The sequence below is a fragment of the Ornithorhynchus anatinus genome, chromosome X5, assembly GCF_004115215.2.
Source record: "Ornithorhynchus anatinus isolate Pmale09 chromosome X5, mOrnAna1.pri.v4, whole genome shotgun sequence".
In the NCBI taxonomy this organism is placed as follows: domain Eukaryota; kingdom Metazoa; phylum Chordata; class Mammalia; order Monotremata; family Ornithorhynchidae; genus Ornithorhynchus; species Ornithorhynchus anatinus.
In genome coordinates, this window is record NC_041753.1 from 12693415 (window position 1) to 12716356 (window position 22942).

A 22942-nucleotide genomic window follows, 5' to 3' on the forward strand; every position below is an offset into this window, starting at 1 on the left:
TCTCACCTCGCTACTCTCCCACTACAACCCAGCCCGCACCCTTCCCTCCTCTAATGCTCACCTTCTCACTGTACCTTGATCTCCTCTGTCTCGCTGCCGAATTCTCTCCCACATCCTGCCTTTGGCCTGGACCGCTCTCCCTCTTCACATCCGCCAGACAGTTACTCTTCCCCACCTTCAAAGCCTTCCTGAAGGCACATCTCCTCCAAGAGGCCTTCCCTGACTAAGCCCTCCTTTCCACTTTTCCCACTCCCTTCTGCATCACCCTGACTTGCTCCCTTTATTCATCCCAACCCCACGGCAGTTATGAACATATCTGTAATTTTATTTATTCGTATTAATGTCTGTCTCCCCCTCTAGGCTGTAAGCTCTCTGTGGGCGGGGAATATGTCTGTTATATTGAACTCTCCCAAGTGCTTAACAGTGCTTTGCATACAGTAAGTGTTCAACAGATAGGATGGACTGACCTACTGTGTGCAGAGCACTGTAGTAGGTGCTTGGGAGAGTACAAGAGAATTAGTAGACATGGTCCTCGCCCTCCTTAGTGGAGGAGAGACACTAAAATAAAATGAGACACTAAAATAAATTACAGATAGAAGGAAGGAGTAGAGTATATATACGTAGATGCTATGGGAGCAGGGAGTTCCCAAGCCCGTCCATATCTGTTTTATTCCAGTTATTCTTTTTGTGCTTTTCTTTTATCATTTATGCCTCTGTCCTGACTCTTACTCATTATGCAATTTGACTCTTGCTCAGATATACAATATTTGCAATTTGTGTCTGCTTTTCTCCCCTACTGGACTGTAAGCTCCTCGAGAACTAGGACTGTGTCTTACTTTTATTGTACCCTCCCAAGTGTCTACCCAAGTGTCTAAACGAGCGCTCTGTCCTCTGTAAGAACACAATGAATGCAGTTGGGGGTGGGGGGTCATAATAATAATAGTGGTGGTATTTGTTAAGTGCTTACTATGTGCCAAGCACTGTTCTAAGTGCTGGGGTAGTTACAAGGTCATCAGGTTGTCCCACATGGGGCTCACAGTGTTAATCCCCATTTTACAGAAGAGAGAACTGAGGCACAGAGAAGTTAAGTGACTTGCCCAAGGTCACACAGCAGACACGAGGCGGAGGCGGAATTAGAACCCATGACCTCTGACTCCCAAGCCCAGGCTCTTTCCACTAAACCACGCTGCTTCTACAACTAGCTCTTGTCATTTCAATTAAAAACGTGGGGCCCTCCAGAGCTGAAGATACCAATTACCCTTTTTGGAATTGTCCAGTTTTAACATCTGGTTCCATTATCCCCATAAGTCCCCTTTATATAAATGTGGGAATTAGTTCATTTTTATTCATTCTCTTTGAACTTTCACAGCCTATCTGCTCCTTACTGCCAACCCATTTCCATCAGAATGATTCTGGTCATGTTCAAATTCGGGTATAGCTTGGCATCGTCCGTGCAATGTCTGAGCCAAAATTTACTCTTGAATACAGTCCAGGCAATGACAAGGTCCAGATTGCTGTACTGAAGAAGATAGGAATAATAATAGTAATTGTATTAATTAAGCACTTACAGTGAGCCCATCACTCTAATAAGCGCTGGGGGAGATATAACAATCAAATGAGACACAGGATTCCCTGTCTGACATAGGGGTCTTGGTCTGAGAGAGCGAGAGGATGGGTATTTCATCCCCATTTTTCAGATGAGGAAACTGTGGCATAGAAAAGTTAAGTGACATGCCCAAGGTTACACAGAAGACAAGTTTCTTTGTCAGTATTAGAACCCAGGTCTCCTGCCTTCCAGTTTTGTGGTCTTTCCCCTGAGCCACATTGGATCTCTAGGTCTGTCTCCTTTGTCTCTTCGAGGACAAAGGTTACAACTACTTTTGTGCCGTGTTTACAGTTCAGCTATCTATGGTTGTGGGTTCATTTGCCAACCCTGAATTCACCTGAAAATTTGATATTTAGGGCTTTTTTTTTTTTTTAATGAGCTCCCAGAACTAGAATCATGGAACAACCCACCTAAAACATCTGCCGGAGCCTTTTCTATTTTAAGCTGCTTTTTTTTTTTGGCAAAGGATTAATGTGGATGCTGATTTTAAGTACATTACCATAATAATTCTGTAATAGTTAAAATAGGGAAAAGTGTCAGGGAGGCGTTATTTTTTGCCGGGTAAAGTAAAATGCTTTTCAGCATCTAATTAAAGGCATTGTTCAGTGGCTTGAGGCATAAAGCTAGTTCATTAGAATTCATAGAGTCCCAACAGACAGAAGTTTTCTACATTATAGTGGGTAATTTTTTCCTTTTAATTCTTGCATCAAAGATAATCCTTATTTAGGAGGGATGTTTGTAAACGGCTATTTAGCCATTCTTCAGAGAATAGCTCATTGTAACTAAGCTAAATTTTCAATCGATGTATTCATGTAATATGTTAATATGCCAGAATTATAAAAGGAAGCGGTTTCATGCCTCTTAAACTATTTCTGGAGAGAATCATTTTCTGAATTTGATTTGGAAATGAACAGGCATGCTGCTAAATATGAAATCTGGGTCCATGTGGATAAGAAAATGTATCTGTGAATGTAATGTGGTTTGCAATTTATCACAGGTGTTGACTTTTCATTTTAAGCAATCGCAAGGGATGGGGCTTCCTTGAGGCTGAGCTGGGCGAGATCCAGGGCAGTCTAATCCCTTCACCGGCTGTCCTAGGCCTGCCCCAGGCTGGGTGGTGCCAGCGGTCCAGAAGCTTGGAGTTTCTTAGGCTGCTAGTGTTCAGTAATAATAACAATAATGATGGTGTTTAAGTGCTTACTCTGTGCCAAGCACTGTTCTAAGCACTGGGGTAGATCCAAGCTAATCAGGTTGTCCCACATGGGGCTCACAGTCTTAAATCCCCATTTTACAGATGAGGTAACTGAGGCCCAGAGAAGTGAAGTGGTTTGCCCAAGGTCACACAGCGGACAAGTGGCGGATCTGGGATTAGAACCCACGTCCTCTGACTCCCAAACCCTGCTCTTGCCATGAGGCCATGCTGCTTTGTAAAGGTGTCCTTTTGTTTACTTCGAACCTGCCGCATTCAAGCTTTGGCCCCCTGGCCTTTGTGGGATTTGATGGAAATAATTCTGCACTTACCCTGGTCAGAACCCTCGCAACGGTCGTCTTTCCAGACTGAGAAGTCCTAATTCCAGTCTGCCTTCTTATGGAAGACATTTCCTTTCCCTAGCTCTCTCTGGATCTCTTGGCTTCCCTCTTCTGCCCAGAAAGCTCTGCCCCTTCCCACTTAGGCAGCTGAAAATATTGTCATTTGACACTTCGGTCCTCTTTTGTCCACAGGAGGTTTATATTCCTGGGCTGCTGTTTTCTCTAAAAGTCCAAATACGGGTCCTCTTTAACAAGGGGCATCTCATCTTGCTTTGTCCTCAAGTGTGTTTCCCCTATCTCAGCGCTTAGAACAGTGCTCAGCACCTAGTAAGCGCTTAACAAATACCATCAACATCATCCAAGTGTTACCAGGAAAAACACTAGATTTGACACCAGAGAACCAGTTTCCCCTACGCGGGCTGTTGCTCTGTAGGTTGGCTCCTGTGTAGGAGTGTGAGCTGGTTCTGGGACAGCTTGCTTAAAGTGAACAGTTTCCCCTTTCATAAGTAAATGGGACCAGATGCCTCTGCGGGAGCTCTGCAAAGGCCCATACCTGGCCAAAGCAAGACAGTGGACAGACGACCCCCGGCTTTGGGAGAAGCAGCATTGCCTAGCGGATTGAGCGCGGGCCTGGGAGACAGAAAGTCACGGGTTCTAATTCCCGCTCTACCACTCATCTCCTGTGTGAACTTGGGCTTAACATACCACAATTAATTATTGGGGAATGAACGTGTCAGGTCTTTTCAGTCCCCCAGTGCAATATGAGGCACCCACATATATAAAGCGATTATTCATTCATTCATTCAATAGTATTTATTGAGTGCTTACTATGTGCAGAGCACTGTACTAAGCGCTTGGAATGAACAAGTCGGCAACAGATAGACAGTCCCTGCAGTTTGACAGGCTTACACTTGGAGCATGCTCAGGAGTTCACCCAACATGCTGATTACAATTCCCAGTCATGCCCACCCTTTGTCCAGAGTACTGAAAATACCCCAAGTTACCATTCATTCATTCATTCAATAGTACCACTGCCTACGCACACATTCCAGATGCCCCCCCACCCCCTTACCCTTGAGTCTGGTGGGCCCATCTAAACCTGGCCAATTCAAAGAGGCCGGTGTATCAGATTCAAGTCTCCACTGTAGGCTTAGTTTGTGCCCTGAGAGGTCCAAGAATTTAAGCTCCATAGGAGCTTAGCCCCTAGTCCATCTTGACCTAGGGTAACAGCATTCATCAGTTGGGAAATAACCCCTCCAGAAACTATACTGTCTATAAGTAGGACATGGAGGAGTTCTTTCTCGTAAAACCTGGATTCTCGTTGGCAGACTTGAATTTGGAGGCAGAGGTTGTAGCCGACTTAACAAATCTGAGGCGGCAGTCACTCTGTAATCTTGATAGCGTACTTCTGTCACAGCTATATCCAGGTTAAACATTTTAAATGAGATAGCCTGACAGTTGGTTGATAAGTGCTTTCAGAGCATCTGGATTAAGTTAGCCCATCCTAAAAAGCCTGAGATATATTTAGCTTTGTCATGCTCGCTGCTGGAAAGTGACCTGAACTGGACTCCTTACACAATTAGGACCTTCTTTGGGTGTACCATAAAATCCCAAGCCAGAAGAGGCAGGCATTAGCCCTACTCAGTCGAGCCTTTTAACATGTCGTCCCTCCCATCAGGAATGTATATCTCTACGAACGTTTTCACTTTTGCCTGTTTGAGTCTTGACCTCAGCAATGACTGTTTTCTCTCTATCTCTTGCAGCCCAGTTTAATGGTAATGAGAAAAGGCAGTCTTCCCCCTCACCTTCCAGAGACAGGCGTCGACAGCTCCGAGCCCCAGGTGGGGGTTTCAAGCCCATCAAACATGGGAGTCCAGAATTCTGTGGAATCTTGGGAGAAAGAGTTGACCCTACTGTTCCTCTGGAAAAACAAATGTAAGTCTCAACGGGAAAAATATTTAATTTGAAACCCCTTGCCTCATCAGCTGTTAGTTTGTCACTGTTTCATGGTTTCACTTCAGGATTTTTGAGGGGTATTAGCTGGTATGAGACAGTGTCTCTCTCCACCCCCACCCCCGCACTGTTCTACAAACCCATGTGTCTTTTCTGTTAATCCCTTCCTATGTTTTAGGCAGCTTCTTTCAACTGAGTTTTTGTGTTCCCTTCTTTAGGATTGGTGGGAGCAGCTGATGAATTGATCCAAATCTCTCTTCCCTCTTTCCCTCCCCCCACCAGTTAGCCCTTCGCCCTCCTTCCTTCCTGTCTCTGACAAATGTGTACTAGAATAATGGAGGCCACAGAAACAAAAAGAAAGCCCTTTAGCAGGTTTTTACCGAAGGAAAAGAATAATGAAAAGAATGGCTAATTAGAGATTTTTTGTTAATTCATAATTCTTCTGAAAAGCTATATTACTATTTCTTTAATTGTGATTTAGAAAATTCAAGGAAGATTGCCGTGAGCTAAATGTATGCAAAATAAGGCTTGAATCATCGTTGAAAACTAGAAACACAAGTGCCTGTGTTTATCAAGCTTATCAGATCCACTGTGCATCCAGAGCTTTATAATTGTTCGGTCTTCAGGAAATTGGACACCCAAACAAATTTATATTTTTAATACAGACTGGTCCTCTAAGTCTGTTACCCCCTTCTACTTTTCACCACATTTAAACAGCAACAAATCGATCCTATTGTACCTTTTGAGCATTTAAAATGATAAACGTGCAAACCAACTACCCACCCATTAGTAATGTCTTTGGACAAGTACAGACTACTCCCTTTGTTTCAGTCTAATGATTCTTTTCTCCCTTTCTGTCAGAGAAGATTCCAGCTGGGATTTGGACTCTGGAGATCTTTCTTAGCACTAGCAATTTTTTTTTTTACTAGTTACTCAGGATTCAATGAAACTCTCAGTTCTTCCACACAGATGGAGAAGAGAGTGAGAGATTTGGCATTTAAACTCTCAGCAAGACACTTTTGGATATCCTACTTAATCCCCTTGGGTTCTTACACTTTTGGTCTTGGTTGCTCCTTTGACATGTTAGAGCAAAAGCTTGGCTCTTCCCCTGCCAAAGCCTGGATTTTACCACCCCCCGGTTAATTGTGCTCCTGAAGATCAACACTTCCAAAATGTACGGCATTCAAGCAGTCGCTCCTGTGGCCTTCTAGATGTAGACAGGTTTTTGTTTATCAAACGACAGCACTGGTTTTCCTACAGTGGAGACCTATTTCAAGTGTCTTTTCTACTCTTCCCTGTCAGGTGGGGTGGAAAGTTCTTGAACCAAGGTGCCAAAAGGGAAGTGTGGACCACTTTGGTCTATTTGGCCAACCTATGGGACCTGGACCTTAGCCCTTGGTCACTTTTATTTAGCTTCCTCACAAGCCCCTCTGACTTAAGGGCCCTCATTTCATAGGTGCCGAGCGATCTGAAGTAGGTAGAGGGAGAACCCAGCTCTGCTTGGTCCAGGTCCAAATTCATATCCATTTAAAATATGCTGGTGATCCTTTGCCTTTCTGACCTGTCACTAATTTTTCCCACACTTCCACCACTTCTTTCTACAATGGCACTTCCTCTGGGGGAAGAGGGGCACAAAAGACCTGTTATTCCCCTGACTACCTTTTGCAACATCTGGAATTCTTTTTAAGGAATTTGTCAGAAGGGTGGTCATTTAATAGGCACGGACATACTGTCACTGCTGAGAGAAGGAATCAGTTCAGCTAGGTTTTGGGGGGTTTTTGCCTCTGGCTAAAGCAGGTTTCTGACATAGCAGAGAGTTATCTTGCCAGAGTTGCCCATAATAGGAGAAACCAACAAGCAACAGGGGTTGTGTTGCGGTGGATAAATTTGTTGCCTATTGACAATATTCTTCCAAACATACACCAAGACCATGACTCTCAAACTCTTTCCTCCCACAAACCTTATAAACCTAAATTACGCCCAGGAAGGAAACAACTGTATCAACATTTCAGTGCTGACGAGAAAAGAATGATATTAACTTTGTCCCTCGGTTTTACCCATTTTAGAAATGGTCAGGTTCCCATACGAACGATGGGTCATCTGTGGTTGGAGATGAAGAAAAGGGAGGAATAGTGATGTCAGGAAAGGGAAATGAGAAGCTACTAGAGGGAAAACGTGCAATAGTCTTCAGATGAAGAGTTCAGAAGACAGTGCTGTGGTACTCCCCTTCGTTTAAGAGTTTGGGAGATTACAGTAAGGTGGTCTTCTTAGTACAGTGTGTTGCACTCAAGCACTCAAATACCAAAATCAGCGAGGCCTAGTGGAAAGAGCCCAGACCCGGGAGACAGGGGACTGAGTTCTAATCCTGGCTCCTCCACTTGCCTGCTATAAGACCTTGGGGAAGTCGTTTCATTTACCTGTGCCTCAGTCTCCTCATCTATGAAAAGGAGATGCTCTCCCTCTCTTTAGACTGTGAGCCCCATGCAGGATCCAACCTGGTTACCTTATATCTACCCCAGTGTTTAGTGGAGTGTTTGCACATTGTGAGCTCTCAACAAATGCTACCGTCATTATTCTTATTGCAAATAATAGTAATGATGATAGTTGTTAAGCGCTTCCTGTGAGCCAAACACCATTCTAAGCACTGGGGAAGTTACGAGATAATCAGGTCAGACCCAGCTTCTGTCCCACATAGCGCTCACAATCTAAGCAGGAAGTAGAACAGGTATTGAATCCCCAATTTTTAGAGTTGAGGAAACTGAGGCACAGAGAAGTAAAACGACTTGCCCAAGGTCACACAGCAGGCCTGTGGTGGCCCCGGGATTAGGATCCAGATCCTCCGATTCCCAGGCCAGTGCTCTAACCACATGACATTTTGTGTCGGGGAGGGGGTGGAGAAGTGATTTTTTTCTAGATCCTTCCATAAGGCAGGTGATCTGAAGGCTTCGCTGCCTTGTTCGACAGGAGAGATTTCTGCATAAACCAATAAACTGGACTCCTTTTTCGTATGATTAGAAAGTGTTCAGATTGGTACCTTACGATTTTTACTTCTGTTTTTAACCGAGAATTCCCCTTCTGAGGCAATAATAGATCCCAAATGCCCAGATTCGCGCTCAGGTTTGGCCCTCCGTCAGATTCAGTGGAATGTGGAAAATGCCTCTTCTCTTGAGCAGGTGGGAGTGAGCAGAGATATAGAGCCTAGCACCCTATTCTGATGAGAGAAATGTTCTCCTCCAAGTCTGAGGGAAGCATTAGAGTGAGATTGAATTTAGCCTAGAGGCTTTACCTATGTAGACTAAAAGACAAACGGAAAAAAAAAAACAGCCCTGGGAGCTCTTGGGAGTCAAATTCACAGAGCTTGCTGTGAACTTCAAAACCGTAAACCTTATTGTTAAAATAGGGTAACGTTCCAGCTGCTCCTGGAATCGCTGACTTCTTTGGCTGAGAGAACGTAAGCCTACTTCTCCAGGAGAATTGAATTCCCTGCTACTCACAGTGGTTCAGTTTGCTCGTGAACCCTAAAATAAGTGACCACAAAAGTTCACTGTGAATAAGAAAAACATGCAAATGGTTAAGCCTCAAACAGCAACATCAACCTTCTCAGAGAGAAGAGAGAGCTTATCAATTGTTCTTTCACCCTAGACAGCAAAAGGGTCATGGGACAGATTACTGAAGGGAATTGAAATAGAAATGTTTCCGTCCCTGGAGATCTTTATAAAAATGATGGTCAGGGTGGTTGCCTGGAGGCATGAGGATGAATTAGTGACCTCTATCATGCCCCCTTTCAGCCCCATAATTCTGTGAAACTGTGTAACAGTGTGAGGTGCGTAGCGGACCTCATGAGATATTTTCCATTCCTCTGAAAGCTCATATAGCCAGCGGGAAAATGTCTTGATTTTTATAGGGCACACTAGGCTGTCTTCCCATCCACAGCAAATAAACAGACTTCCTCTTTGGTCCCCTATAAAACTTTCAGGCTGCTCATCACAGGCTACTCATTTAAACCACATGGCTTCCAAGATTGCACGCACGTGTTTTTGTGCTTCCAACCTCTTACTAATCTACCATCCACAGAAAAGGAATTGGGAGATGGTATTCTTCAAAGCCCGCTCTTCCCCCGCTCCTAAATGCCCAAGGACTTTTCTGTGGTGTTTGGGTGAGACAGGAAGAGAGGACCACTTATGTCTAGGGATACCCTATAGCCTCTTGACTTGAAGAACCACGAGTCAGCTCTTATCTCATTTATTTCTCCTTCTCTTCCTGTTTGCCTTTTGATCTTTTCCCTGCTCCAAAGTAACCTCATGAAAAAGGAGGAAAAAAATAAAAGGGAAGAGAAACTCAAATCGGTCCTTTATGTTTAATTAGCAATTTTGATGTCATCAACAACAGTGTCATGGCTTAGTGGCAAGAGCACGGGCTTGGGAGTCAGAGGATGCGAGTTCTAATCCCGGCTCTGCCACTTGTCTGCTGTGTGATCTTGGGCAAACCACTTCACTTCTCTGTGTCTCAGTTGCCTCATCTGTAGAATGGGGATTAAGACTGACAACCCCCCGTGGGACAACCTGGTTACCTTGTATCTACCCCAGTGCTTAGAACAGTGCCTGGCACATAGAAAGTGCTTAACAAATATCGTCATTATTATCGTCTATTGAATATCTACTGGGGGGCAATCAGTCGTATTTATTGAGCTTTTACTGTGTGCAGGGCACTCTAAGTACTTGGGAGAGTACAAACAACAATATAACAGACACATTCCCTGCCCACAACAAGCTTACAGTTTAGAGGGGGAGACAGACATTAGTATAAATAAATAAATTAGGTATATGTACATGAGTGCTGTGGGGTTGGGGATGGCAGTGGAGTATAAAGGGAGCAAGTCAGGGTGACTAAGAAGGGAGTAGGAAAAGAGGAAACGAGAACTGAGTCGGGGAGGGGCAAAACACTGTTCGGGCATTAGGAAACATTCAGTAATCATAATGGTATTTGTTAAGCACGTACTATGTGCCAAGCACTGTTCTAAGTGCTGGGGTAGATACAGGGTAATCAGGTTGTCCCATGTGGGGCTCACGCTTTTAATCCCCATTTTGCAGATGAGGTAACTGAGAACCAGAGAAGTTCAGTGATTTACCCAAGGTCACACAACAGACAGTAGAAGTTTACAATGGAAGTAAAATCAATCAGTCGTATTTATTGAACACTTACTGTGTACACAACACTATAGCATCATTATTACTAAGCTCTTGAGAGACTATAACAGAATCAGTAGGCAAGTTCCCGCTCCACATGAAGCACATAGGAGTTAAGCTGTCCCAGGTTCCAGGCTAGACAAGAAATAGATTGCATGGGCTAGGTCCCAGATTCTGCTTTGCTTGGAAGCCAGAATTGCTTTGATAAATGAATTCTTTGCTCAGGCACTTCCATTGGCTTTCTTGGGCAGGCGAGGCTGAAGAGGGAATCATTTGTGCAGTGAGGCTTCAAACATCATGGTCATAACATAGTGAGTTAAACTCACTTTCCATGGATGCTCACAACCAAATCATGAAGTATGAATCAAAAACTAAGATGAATATTGGCCCAACCCCAGGAAGAATATAAGCTTTCATTTTAATGATAATTAGAACACCTCAGCCTCTGCCATTAAATCTTGTTTTTTAAATCAGTGGGGTTGTTAGCCTTCCAGCTAGTAAATTCCTAGGTTGCTTTCTCTCTCTTCTACCTCTACCAGAGCATACCCAGATGTTATGAAACATTTTTCGGCCAGAACACTCCATTTGACATTTGGGTTCAGAATCTTTGTGAGGCTGTTTGGCCTTTAAATAGGACGTGGACAGTGACTGCCCCTTGACAGACAGTATAAATAAGCGTGATAGATTTTGAGTCTATTCAAAACTGCCTCCCCACCCTGTTTTTTTTCCTCTAAAAGCAGCAAATAGAACAACTACTCCACAAATCTAAGTTGTCAACTCCAATTCTGCTGTATTTTCAGATAGATTCTCACAGGTGCTGTGTTAATTGTTTATCGCAACGAGACAGACGTGGTAGCAGGTTTTTCTTGTTTAGAATGAAACACTGCAGTTTTGAGCAACAAAATAATACATAAAAACATACTTCCCCCCCTTACTAATTATTGATCACATTCCATTTGCTCTTTGGTCTCCACTATTTTAGAAATCATCTGGGTTGATTTTAAATCAGCTGTTAGGGGTACAATATAAGATTATTAGTCTCTCGATGGTTGTTCGTAAGGTGCTAAGGCAGGCTAATTCCCGCTCTCTGGTCACCAGAGGACCATTCACTGCATTACTCCTGTAGACTAGACCCTGGTACAGCTGAAAATAAATGTCTGATCTCTGCCTGCCTGGTCTGAACAATTCTACTTCAGAGACCAGGTCCCCTGGGTCCAGTCTTAAGTGAGGCTAGAAGCCCCACTGAAGGCTCACCTCCTCCAAGAGGCCTTCCCTGACTAAGCCCCCCTTTTCCTCAGCTCCCCCTACATCCCTTTTGCTCCCCACCCCCGTGCCCCACAGGACTTATGGATATATCTATAGTTCTGTTTATATTGATGCCTATTTACTTGTTTTGATATCTGCCTTCTCCCTTCTAGACTGTAAGCCCAATGTGGGAAGGGATTGTCTCTCTTTATTGGTCAATTTTACTTTCCAAGCATTTAGTACAGTGCTCTGCAGACAGTAAGCGCTCAGTAAATACGGTTGAATGAATGAATGAATGAACCCAAGGTCTCATTTGTGAGAAGGGTAGTGTCGCATTTGTACCGTGGTTTCATGCCACATGCTGTCGCATCAGGCAGAGCTTGTGGGGACCACCCCCAGGCATGTATGGAAGCATTCCCAACCACTGGACTGCCAGCTCCTGGTCCCTGCTGGCCTGAAAGAGAGGCTGGTTAGGGGTTCCAGCTCAACCCATAGTCCGGGCCCCAGGGAAGGTGATCCAAATCTATGCACTGAAGACTCAGTGGTTCCTGGTGGCCTGGAAGAATTCATCCCTTCATTCAGTCATATTTATTGAGCGCTTACTGTGTGCAGAGTGAATGTGACCCCACGCGACTGAAGACCAAGACACGGATTTGATCGGGGCAATCATACGAATGATCCAAATCACTTAAACCTCAAACGTTCATGTAATTGGAGGGGGGAGGGCACTTTCTTCTGAACTCTTTCAGGGCAAAATGTTATTTTGAGAGACTGGATTAGACAAATAATTTCTTTCTGGAAATACTTTTTGGCAAGTGGGTGGATGTGATTCAACCATTAGTTCTCAGATTTGAACCATTCTGTAATGTTGACACAATCCTTTTTCTCTAATTTATACCATTTACAGAAGCTTTCACTAATAAAATCACTACATAGGGGATGGAAAATCAATTAAAATTAATGAAGTTAAATGTTACTCCTAGTATCATGTTGGTGTCTTTTTCTGTTTTGTATTTTTAATTTAGTGGCAATGTTCATACATTTTCCCTTTTCTTTTGGCTTCTAATGTTTTCATTCTCTATCTCCAAAGATTAGAACTAATCCACTTATTACTTTTGCTTCCATTTTCCAATGTTTCTCTTAACTCTAAAAGGCTCAACAGAAATGCCCTCTACCTGTGAACATCTGGAAGGGAAATCCTTTTTTGATTACTTGTAATCCATTTTCTAGGTCTTTACATCATTTCAGGAAGGCATTAGTGAAAATATCTTAAAAACATACTAGGGTAATAAACGCAGAAGCCGCGTTCATGTCCTCAGTGGAAATTTTAGGAACACTGCAGAGAATACAAATGGCGATGTTTTCAGAGTGATATATACCCAGTTCTACATGGTGGAGGGCGTGTTCTGGAAGAATTGCAGAAGCCCACATTAGCACTCCCGCTATGACCGTGCGCATCCAGCCTCGTGCATGTTCACAAACCTTCTCTTCCCCACACCATGGTGTGCTGTACCCCGACAGGCTTGCACTGTTAGATGGACGTCCTTTAATTCTCTATCCATGTTCTAGTCAAAACACATAGTGAAAACACACATCATGGCCGAAGAACAGTTTTACCTTCTTCGGACTCCATTCAAGGTACCCAAGGCCATAGAACATGTGACTAGATTCAGTGCATTTTATTTTCTAACCTTACCATTGTAGTCACAGATTTTTTTCATTTGCATTTGAAGTTCTGGGGTTTTAACTACCCTAGTGGAAGTGAATGCTGCTTTGTGTAATGGAGAATCACTGCGCAACGTGTAACTTTGAAACTAAAACTGGATTTGTGGTAGGGTTCTTTGATCTCGGTTTGGAAAATATGGAACCCTGCTGCAGTCCAGCTTTACCCACACTCTGTTCCTGTAGAAAGGCAAAACTCGGTTCTCTTCTTTATTGAACAGATGTGTTCCTGTTCCCTCCCCCGCCCCCAACCGACAAACCTATGGACAAAAGGACAAGGCACTGAAATAAGGAACTATTTTGTTTACACAGGATTCTGTCAGCCCTCTGACTGTCTCAAGCGATTCAAAACTATTTTTTTCTGCTACATTGTCATTGCTTGAAGTTAAATTTGTTTTCCCACACTTCTAGCTTCCATTTTTTTCCCAAGTGGAAAATGTCATCTCTTAAATCATCAGCCTCAAAGATAATCCATTTATACAGGGTTAATATTTTAAAGTGTACTTGCAACTTGGCCTATAAATAAAAAGTTGCTTTCCCAGCAAAAAAAACTCTGAGTGAGGGTCTACACGTGTAATCCATCTGGGTATATGGGGTCAAAAGCTCTGCCATCTGGGTGGCACGGGTAGCCAAAAGATAGTCATGGATTTAACACCCAACTTCTTTGGCGGAACTCCTCTAAAAAAAAAAACGAACTCTGAGCTCTTTTCAGTGCTAGACCCTTAGAAGGTGACGCAGGTTAATCATAGGTTCCCCGTTTGTTTGAAAATTCAAAAGAGCCTCATCTCTTATCATTGTAGCCCAGAGGCTGATCTGTGGAATAAATTTAAGGTATCTACCTTAGCTCTATCTTGGGTGTGGCGTGAGATTCCCTACCTTCTCTACATTGCCTGCTCCTCCCACTCACCCCACCTAGCTCACATCCATGTGGATATTCCTGGCTTGCAACACTCCCTCCACTTATTCCGGGCCATAGTGCCCCATCTTGGACTCCCTACCCATCATCCCCACTCTTGATGCACAAAACCACACTCCCTCAACATGTCTCTCTCTCCACCACACTCAACTCCCCACCCCCTCACTCCCACCCTGTCCCTTCATCGATCTCATGCCACCAACCCCCAGCTCTGGATTGCCTCCCCAATTCATTTCCTTCCTTCCTGTACTCATGAAAAGCAGCGTGGGTTAGGGGAAAGAGCACGGGCTTGGGAGTCAGAGATCGTGGGTTCTAATCCCGGCTCTGCCACTTATCAGCTGTGTGACTGTGGGCAAGTCACTTAACTTCTCTGTGCCTCAGTTACCTCATCTGTAAAATGGGGGTTAAGACTGTGAGCCCCATGTGGGACAACCTGATGACCTTGTATGTACCCCAGCGCTTAGAACAGTGCTTGGCACATAGTAAGCACTTAACAAATACCATCGTTGTGATTATGATGCTACGGAACGCTGCGGACAGAAATCTTGGCACCAACCTGACTTGGGCCGCTTCAAAATCATCCTTACTTGCTAGAGCTTCTCCCACTCTTATACTCAGCAACGCTATTCGCTGCGTGGCTCAGTGGAAAGAGCACGGGCTTAGGAGTCAGAGGTCATGGGTTTGAATCCCCCTCTGCCACTTGTCAGCTGTGTGACTGTGGGCAAGCCACTTCACTTCTCTGTGCCTCAGTTCCCTCATCTGTAAAATGGGGATTGAGACTGTGAGCCTCACGTGAGACAACCTGATATACTCTGTATCTACCCCAGCGCTTAGAACAGTGCTCTGGACATAGTAAGCCCTTAACAAATACCAATGTTATTATGCCCATTGGTCTCAACTATTCCAGACCTTTAACTCCCTCCCGAAACCTCCAGTACCACCACATTCCTGCTCTGTTGCCCCTGGTGACCAGACGTGTGCTCTTCAAAATTTCCTTCATCTCCCCGGTTCCCTCCCACCCTACATCCACCTTGTTGTCCTTCTCAGCCATCTCTCAAGAGGAACTCTCACTCAATCAGTGGTATTGATTGAGTGCTTACTGTATGCAGAACACATATTAAGTCTTTGGAAGAGTATAAAAGCTTCGGTAGTCCTGATCCAATACCTGCCTTCTAGTAGCTTACAATCCAGTGGGGAGACAGAATTCCAAAGAAATTACAAGTAGCAGAAACAGCAATAGGGATACGTACGAAAGTTTTGTGGGGAGGGGTATCAGAGAGTTTTCTGGTTTCAAAATCTACCCCTTCCCCCTGAGCCTTTGACCCCATTTCTCACCTTTTAAAAACACTTGCATCCACTCTTCTACTCCCCAACCACTCACTTGAACAACTCCCCTCTGCCTCCAAACACACCTATGTCTCCCAGTCTTAAAAACCTTCTTTGGATCATCCCACTTTCCCACTCTCATTCTTGCCCAATCTCCTCCAACAGGTTGTATAAGCCCAGTGAATTCTCTTGCTCCCCTCCAACTCTTTTCTTGATCCTCTACAATATTCCAGCCCCTTCACTCCGCTCAGTCCACACTCTCTAAGGTCACCAATGACCTCCTCCTGACTAAATCTAACAGTCATACTCAGTCATAATCCTCCTCAACATTGTGGACCACTCCCTTTACCTAGAAAGGCTACTTAACCGTTTTTTCTTGTCCTGACAAAATTCTCTCGGCTCTCCTCAAACTCTCTAGCCAATTTTGCTCAGTCTCCTTTCTCAACTCTTCCTTCTCTTGCACTCCTTAAAAGTGGGTGTCCTATCAGGCTCTGGTCTGGGTCCCCTTTTTTTCAATTTAAACTCATTCCTTTAGGGAACCCATCTACTCCCGTAACTTCAGCTACCACCACTCTGCAGATTAATCAGTAGTATTTATTGAGCACTTACTGTGTGCAGAGCCCTGTACCTAGCACTTGGGAGAGTTTAATACCATAAAGTAGGTATGATCCTTGCCCTCAAGGAGTTTACAATCTAGCAAATGATTTCCTCCCTCCATCTCTGCAATCTCACATTTCCTCTTGCCTCCGGGACAGAATTATATGGATGTCTCACCTGTACCTCAAGCTCAATATGTCCAAAGCTGGAATCATCCTCTCTCTCAAATCCTCTGGTCCACCTAACTTTTCCATCACAGTTTACACCACCACCCCATCTCTGAAGCCTCCAACTTTGGCATTATCCTTGACTCCCCTCTCTTTCAACTTCCATATCCAGTGTGTGACCAAATCCTGACAACTTTTCCTTCACAAAATTTCCAGTATCCAGCCCTTCTTCTTCATCCAAACGACAACCATGCTGGGCCAGGCGTTTTTCTTATCCCAGCTTGACTAATGCATCCTCATTGGTTTTCCGGTTGCTCGGCTGTACCCTTGCCATTCTATTCTTCACTCTGCTGCCCACATTATTTTTCAAAAACATTATTCCGCACACATCTCCCTACTCGTCAAAAAGCTCAAATGGTTACTCATTCCTGTCCACATCAAGTAGAATCTCCTTGTGATTAGTTTTTGGACATCCAATTAGCTCTCTCCCTCCTACTTATTCATTCTCCTCTCCCATTATACCCCTACTCACGCTCTTCATTCCTTTTCAGACTAACCTATTCATTGTGCCTTATTCTTGTCTCTCCTACTGCTGACCTCTTGCTCCTGCCCTTCTCTCTGTCTGAAACTCCCTCCCCTTCTCTCCCCATCTTCAAAGCCCTTCTGAAATCTCATCTCCAGGAAACCTTTCCCAGGGTATATCCACTTCCCACCCGCATCTGCTACTTCAGCACTTCAGTGCCAGTGTTTTACCTCACAATCTCCTGAATCACTTTCCTACACATCTTCTTACCCTGTTAAATAAGCATTAACTCCTAAACATAATAGCCCCTTCTTCTTCTCGTCTGTTCATTATTTTAGTGTCTGTCTGTAAGCTCCTTGAGGGAAAGGATCATGATTACTTTATTGTACTCTCCCAAGCACTTTCCTACAGAACTCTGCACAGAATAGGTACTCAGTGAATACTATTGATTGATCTGCTCAAGTGGCTAATTAGCAAGATTGCTCTGTGAAGCCCATGAAAGCATGAACCAGCATTGAATACTGAGGCCAAAAAGGTTGTGTAGGCCCAAATCTGCATCTCAATATAGAGATTTGGTTTAAGGGATCTTATCTTTCAGTCCTCCCCCACTCTTATTTTCCTCTCCTAAAAATGTGCCTCATTAATCCTTGGTTGTTTCCTGCTATTCCAGCTGCTTCTTCAGGCTTCTCCCAGCCACCTGCCTCAGCTGGCAGCAGGTCAGGAGAACCCATCTTCCACTCCTCTCTACAGTTAAGGTGGATCCCCTTCAGACCATTGCTCCAAGCTTGGTGAGCTAGCTGGTTCTGAGGTTTCATTGAAGGCAGCCATCTGTCTGTAATGCTGCTTTGTTTTGTGGTTTGGGGGAAGGGTCGGAAACCAGAATTGGAAACCTAGGGGTTTTGGGGGTTAGCCAGCTACAGTTGTACATTTCCCCCTTTTTAGTCACTTGTCTTTTGCCATCCGACTGTACAGATGAATTTACTCATCTTTTTGGGTTGGGTTTCCTTCGGGCCATTTTGACCCCTTGATTTTATCTCTTTCTTAAAGAGATATCAGGAAATCATTAAACAGAATTTTAGTGGAAATATTTTAACCTGAGCATCTGAAGTATTTTGTTGGTCATTTTTCTGTATATGCCAAAGGAATTTCACTTTAGGTGAAAGTGACTGGTTCCTCCACCCCTTTTTTCTTTACCTTGATGGGAGTGGTTATTTTTCTCAGAAAAATCAAAAAAAATCCATTAGGGCAAAATGAAGTTTTTCCTCAAATGAGAACTTGTTTCCAAATTCTTTCTATTCTCTAAATGAAATGGTCTCTTTAGAGCCATCTCCTCTAGGGGCAATTAGGCTTTCTTTGTAAGATTATATGCATCGATATGAAAAGGTGTTGTTTTACTATACTCTTAACTATCACTGGGATTATTCTTCTGGTAAAGTGGGATGTTTTTGCCATTCTTCTCCCTGTAGCTAGCATGGGTGGCTTTAGAAATTAAGGCACTTCATATGCTTGGAAATTCTGGGCATTTTCATTGGTGTACCTTCAGAGAAACCCTCGGCTTTATTTCCTCGGTGCCTCCTTAGGGAGTACAGTGAAGCATTAACTCCTAAAGGGCAGTAGAGTGCTACAGCAGTTAAGACAGTAAATGACTCCTAGAATGCAGTTTCCTAAACTGAGGAGCATAGCTCCCTTGGGGCTCACTTCAAGGGTTAGAGGAAATAAATATGGTCAGTGGTGGCATTTGCAGCTGCTGCTGCTAATCTAGAAGACAGCTGCTGCAAGTCATGCCTGCTCTGGTGACCTGTTAACACTCCAAATCAGCTGGGTTCTTCCTCATTCCTCCCTCCCCTTTCCTGTTCATTCTTTCTGCCACCTCCCCCCCCCACACACCTTTCTCTTCCCTCCTTCCCCATTGCCTTTTCTCCCAGGAGGATGACCAATCATTCTATTTATTGAGCACTTTACTCTATGTGGAGCACTCTACTGAGTACTTGGGAGAGAACAATATAACAGTTAACAGAACGCACAAGCATAATGTGATCTAATGAACTGAATTCAGCCCAGCCTCCAAGACCCCCAAATTCCTAACTTCTTGCTTTGAGGGAGCGCTGGGAAAGGAAAGCCCAGTTGCCCCAACAGATTATTGTACAGTTGATGATTGGACTCTCTCTACTCCTGAGCTCCTTTCTCAGCAAAGCCAGGACCACTCCGATAAAGACAGAGTCCAGACCAGTTACCTGAACTGAGCCCACGGCCTCTTTTCAAACTTTTTAAAAGGAGCTTGTTCCCCTCGCCAAGTGCTGACACATATATCGACCTACATGTGGACCCGGTCGATAAACACCTTTGGTGGCTACCCCCCTTCCCCTCCCGACACACACATACAATTCACTTTCACCTTTTCCATCACACTCTCACTTTGATAAACAACATGGCCTAGCGGCTAGGATGTGGGCCTGGAAAAAGGACCTGGATTCTAATCCCAGCTCAGCCACTTGTCTGCTATGTGACCTTGGACAAGTCACTTAACTTCTCTGTGCCTGTTACCTCATCCTGAAATGGGGATTGAGACTTTGAGCCCCAGGTGGGACAGGGACTATGTCCAACCCGATTTGCTTGTATCCACCCCAGCGCTTCACACAGTGTCTGGCACATAAGATGCTCTTAACAGATACCGCAGTCATTATTAATCATTATGTCCAACTTAAATTTATCAGCATTACTTTGTGTCTGACCTCTTATAAAGTGACATTTCACACGAACCATTCATTGATTGATTACCAATGTTTCCCGAAGCTAGTTGAGTGAAACATAGCATCATCAATGGTATTTATTGAGCGCTTACTGTGTGCAGAGCCCAGAACTAAGCACTTTCGAAGAGTACAGTGCAACGGAGCAGTAGACACATTCCAAACGAATATTTAATATCTTTACTAAAAAGAGTTCTAGTTCATAAGACATCTGATGTACGTAAGTTCTTAGGACTTAAGGAAATCCTGGCCGTTTTCACAAATGCAGTAATCAAATTATTGCATTTGTCACACAAAAGAATTATCAAGTATGAAATAGTCTATTTTACCTACCAGGCCCTAATGATTTCCTAAGGGAAGGTCACATACAATTTAAAATTACACGTGTCCCCCTTGTACACTAGCATACCTGACAGCCATGGAGAGACTTTTGACCCTGGGGAGAATTTGACTCCATATATGACTACCCTAAATAACTAACTTCCCAGTAGCCTGCAGCAGCAATATTTAGCATTTTTATTAAAACATATTTACAGGCAGCCTAACAATCATTTGTCAATCAATAGAATTGATCCTCTTACATCATTCCTTTTACAAGTGCATGATATTAACCATACAAATAATCGATTCTACCCAGTAGTCATATTTTTCTAGTTTCCTTTTTTCAGTCATTGCTTTATTGCTGTATTTTCAAATGACATACAACTCAGGTGTACATTTCTGAAGACTAAAAATGAAAACTGAGGGGGCAGAGAAACACATTGCCCAATCAAATTTCTGGATCTCAACCGTGCTGTACCCCCTCCCCAGTTTGCTGAGAGAAATAATGCCTCAGTCCCAGAATCACCTGGCAGCTGAAAGTAGGTTGCAGTATGTAACAGGATAACTCTAAAACTGGCAGTACAGTCCCTGTGCCCCAAACCAACCTTAATACTTCAGATTTGCAGAGTTTGAGGTGAACTTGGGGATCTGTAGCATACTTGAGGTGATCCAGCCCCGTGTGTTCTCATTCCTCTACTTCAGGGACCCTGCAGACAGACAGAACAGTTAGAGCCCTTTTCAGTCTCCCTGAAATAGGCTTCTGCCAACCTGGTTCTACTCAGAGGCACCTGCAACTGAGAGAGAACAGGATTCAGCAATTGCAAGTCATCCTTTTATCTGGGCATCTAATCGTACCGTCCTCTTCTGTGTTCGACACAGCGCCTTCCTTATTGTGAATGCTGAAAATGCTAAATGATGACAAAGAAGTATGCTTAATGCAAATGCTTAATTCCAAATTAATTTGGCAGCATCATGTGACCGTGCACTTGGCATAATCTACACAGCCTGATTAATGGCTTCCATAATGAAGACGGTGTTTTTGCATAACAGGTATCCCTCTCAAATCACAAGAACCTCCTTGTAGAAGATGAGGGCAATTTATTGCCTGTTTTCTAGGTGCTGATCCTTTTTAAAAGCAAATGGCTCGTGCCTCTAAATGTTGGTGAATTTGAGTTGCATTCTGAATGTTTTTAACTGTTCTGCCTTTCCTTCCTAGATGGTATCATGGAGCAATCAGTCGGACCGACGCAGAGAACCTATTACGGTTGTGTAAAGAATGTAGCTACCTTGTAAGAAATAGTCAAACAAGCAAGCATGACTATTCTCTTTCACTGAAGTAAGTATAGTTTAATAAAACATATTCAGCCCATAAGTCACAAGCCTGCTCCTTACGTGAAGTGAAAATCGGTCATTTTTGTTGCGGTTGGAAGGCTTGTTAATGTACCCCAAGGATTTTTAGCATTCTGTCTGTCATTTTGTATTATTTCAAGTGACAGTTCTTAGATTGGACTTGGACTCTGGGGACACTGAGGAATTTTTATTGTTTGCTTCTTTCAGAAAGAAAATACTCTTCCTCTTTTCCAGTTTTTATATTAAAATGGTAATTTTCCTTTTCGTTTTTATAGGTTATAGATATAATTTTAACCTGCTCAGGTTATTCCCCCACCAAGACACTTGGTAATTTATAGGAAGCGATTGTGGCTGGTTTTATGAGTTCGTCAATGAGGATCTTCATGTCAGGCCCAGTCAAGGATGGTGTACAATCACCAGACCCGCAACAAAGATGGGGGGTTTGTCAGGATGTTGACTGTGGTGATGTTTTGATTTTTGCATTTCAGAGCAAATTACCGACAAAGCACCCTCAATGCCTGCCCAGCCTATCCCCGCGTAATTCTGTCACCATTTACCAACTGCATTGATGCAATAGGAAATCTGTGTCTTGTTTATTGTTCAGTATTGTTGAAACTGCAGGCTTAATAGATTTTATCCTACTCTGCCTCGCATCTACTCCTGTTTCCCAGTCATGGCTTCCTTGTGCTTCTGGGTGAAAAAAACCCTCTTATCCCATAAATACAGTAGCAGGAGAAACAGTATTTCTGTGCCTGCTGTTTGTGAAGCACTGTGCTAAGCACTGGGAAACAACTAGAAAGAGGAGCTTATAGACACCGACCCTGACACAATCTAAGAATAAGAAGGGGAAGAGGGTTGGCAGCAGACACCCACGGAAAGATTTTAAACAAATATAAGAGAAAAGGGTGATGAAAAATACAAGAGCAGGATTACGGGCTCCTCTGCGGCTCAGTCTCAGTCACAAAAATCACAGCTGGAATTACATGGAAAAAATGTAAAAATGGAGAAGGCCCTCGCTGCCAGTGTTTGAGTCCTTCCAGAGCTGGAGCAAGGGTCATAACAGTGACCTCCCTTCCTCTTGGCTTTCAAATCCGTCCTTGTAACCCATTTCTTTTTTTTTTTTCGCCCTTGGTTTTTGTTAAGCGCTTATCGTGTCTCGGACACTGTACTTAGCCCTGGGGTACACACAGGCTAATCACATTGGACACAGGCCATGCCCCACACGGGGCTCATAGTCTTGATCCCCATTTTACAGACGAGGTAACCGAGGCACAGAGAAGTTAAGTGACTTACCCAAGGTCACGCAGCGGGCAGGTGACAGAGCCGGGATTAGAACCCACGTCCGCTGACTCCCAGGCCCGTGCTCTTTCCACTGGGCAACACTGCTCTTTCTTGGGGGCCTTGCAACACCGACTTAATTAATGATGGTATGTGTCGAGCACTGTTCATTCATTCATTCATCCAATAGTATTTATTGAGCGCTTACTATGTGCAGAGCACTGTACTAAGCACTTGGAATGGACAATTCGGCAACAGAGACAATCCCTGCCCAATGACGGGCTCACAGTCTAAACGGTAGATACGAGGTAATCACCACTTCACCAAAGAAACTCCATGTGCCTTTTGTCTCAAGCTGTTGTTTCTCAGCATTAGTTTGTCTGAAGTCTGTCTACTTGGACTATTCGCCCCATGCGGGACGGAGACTGTGTCCAACCTGATTAACTTGTACCTACCCCCAGTGCTTAGAGCAGTG

At 43.8% G+C, this 22942-nt stretch overlaps 1 protein-coding gene across 1 annotated transcript in view; it reads left to right on the plus strand.

Moving 5' to 3' along the window:
- SHB (SH2 domain containing adaptor protein B) overlaps positions 1-22942 on the plus strand; it is a 249053-nt gene that overhangs the window by 167163 nt on the left and 58948 nt on the right. Inside the window, exons 5-6 of the mRNA XM_029055698.2 lie at positions 4900-5071; positions 21056-21175. Coding sequence (XP_028911531.1) covers positions 4900-5071; positions 21056-21175 — 292 coding nt within the window. The remainder of the gene's footprint in view (positions 1-4899; positions 5072-21055; positions 21176-22942) is intronic.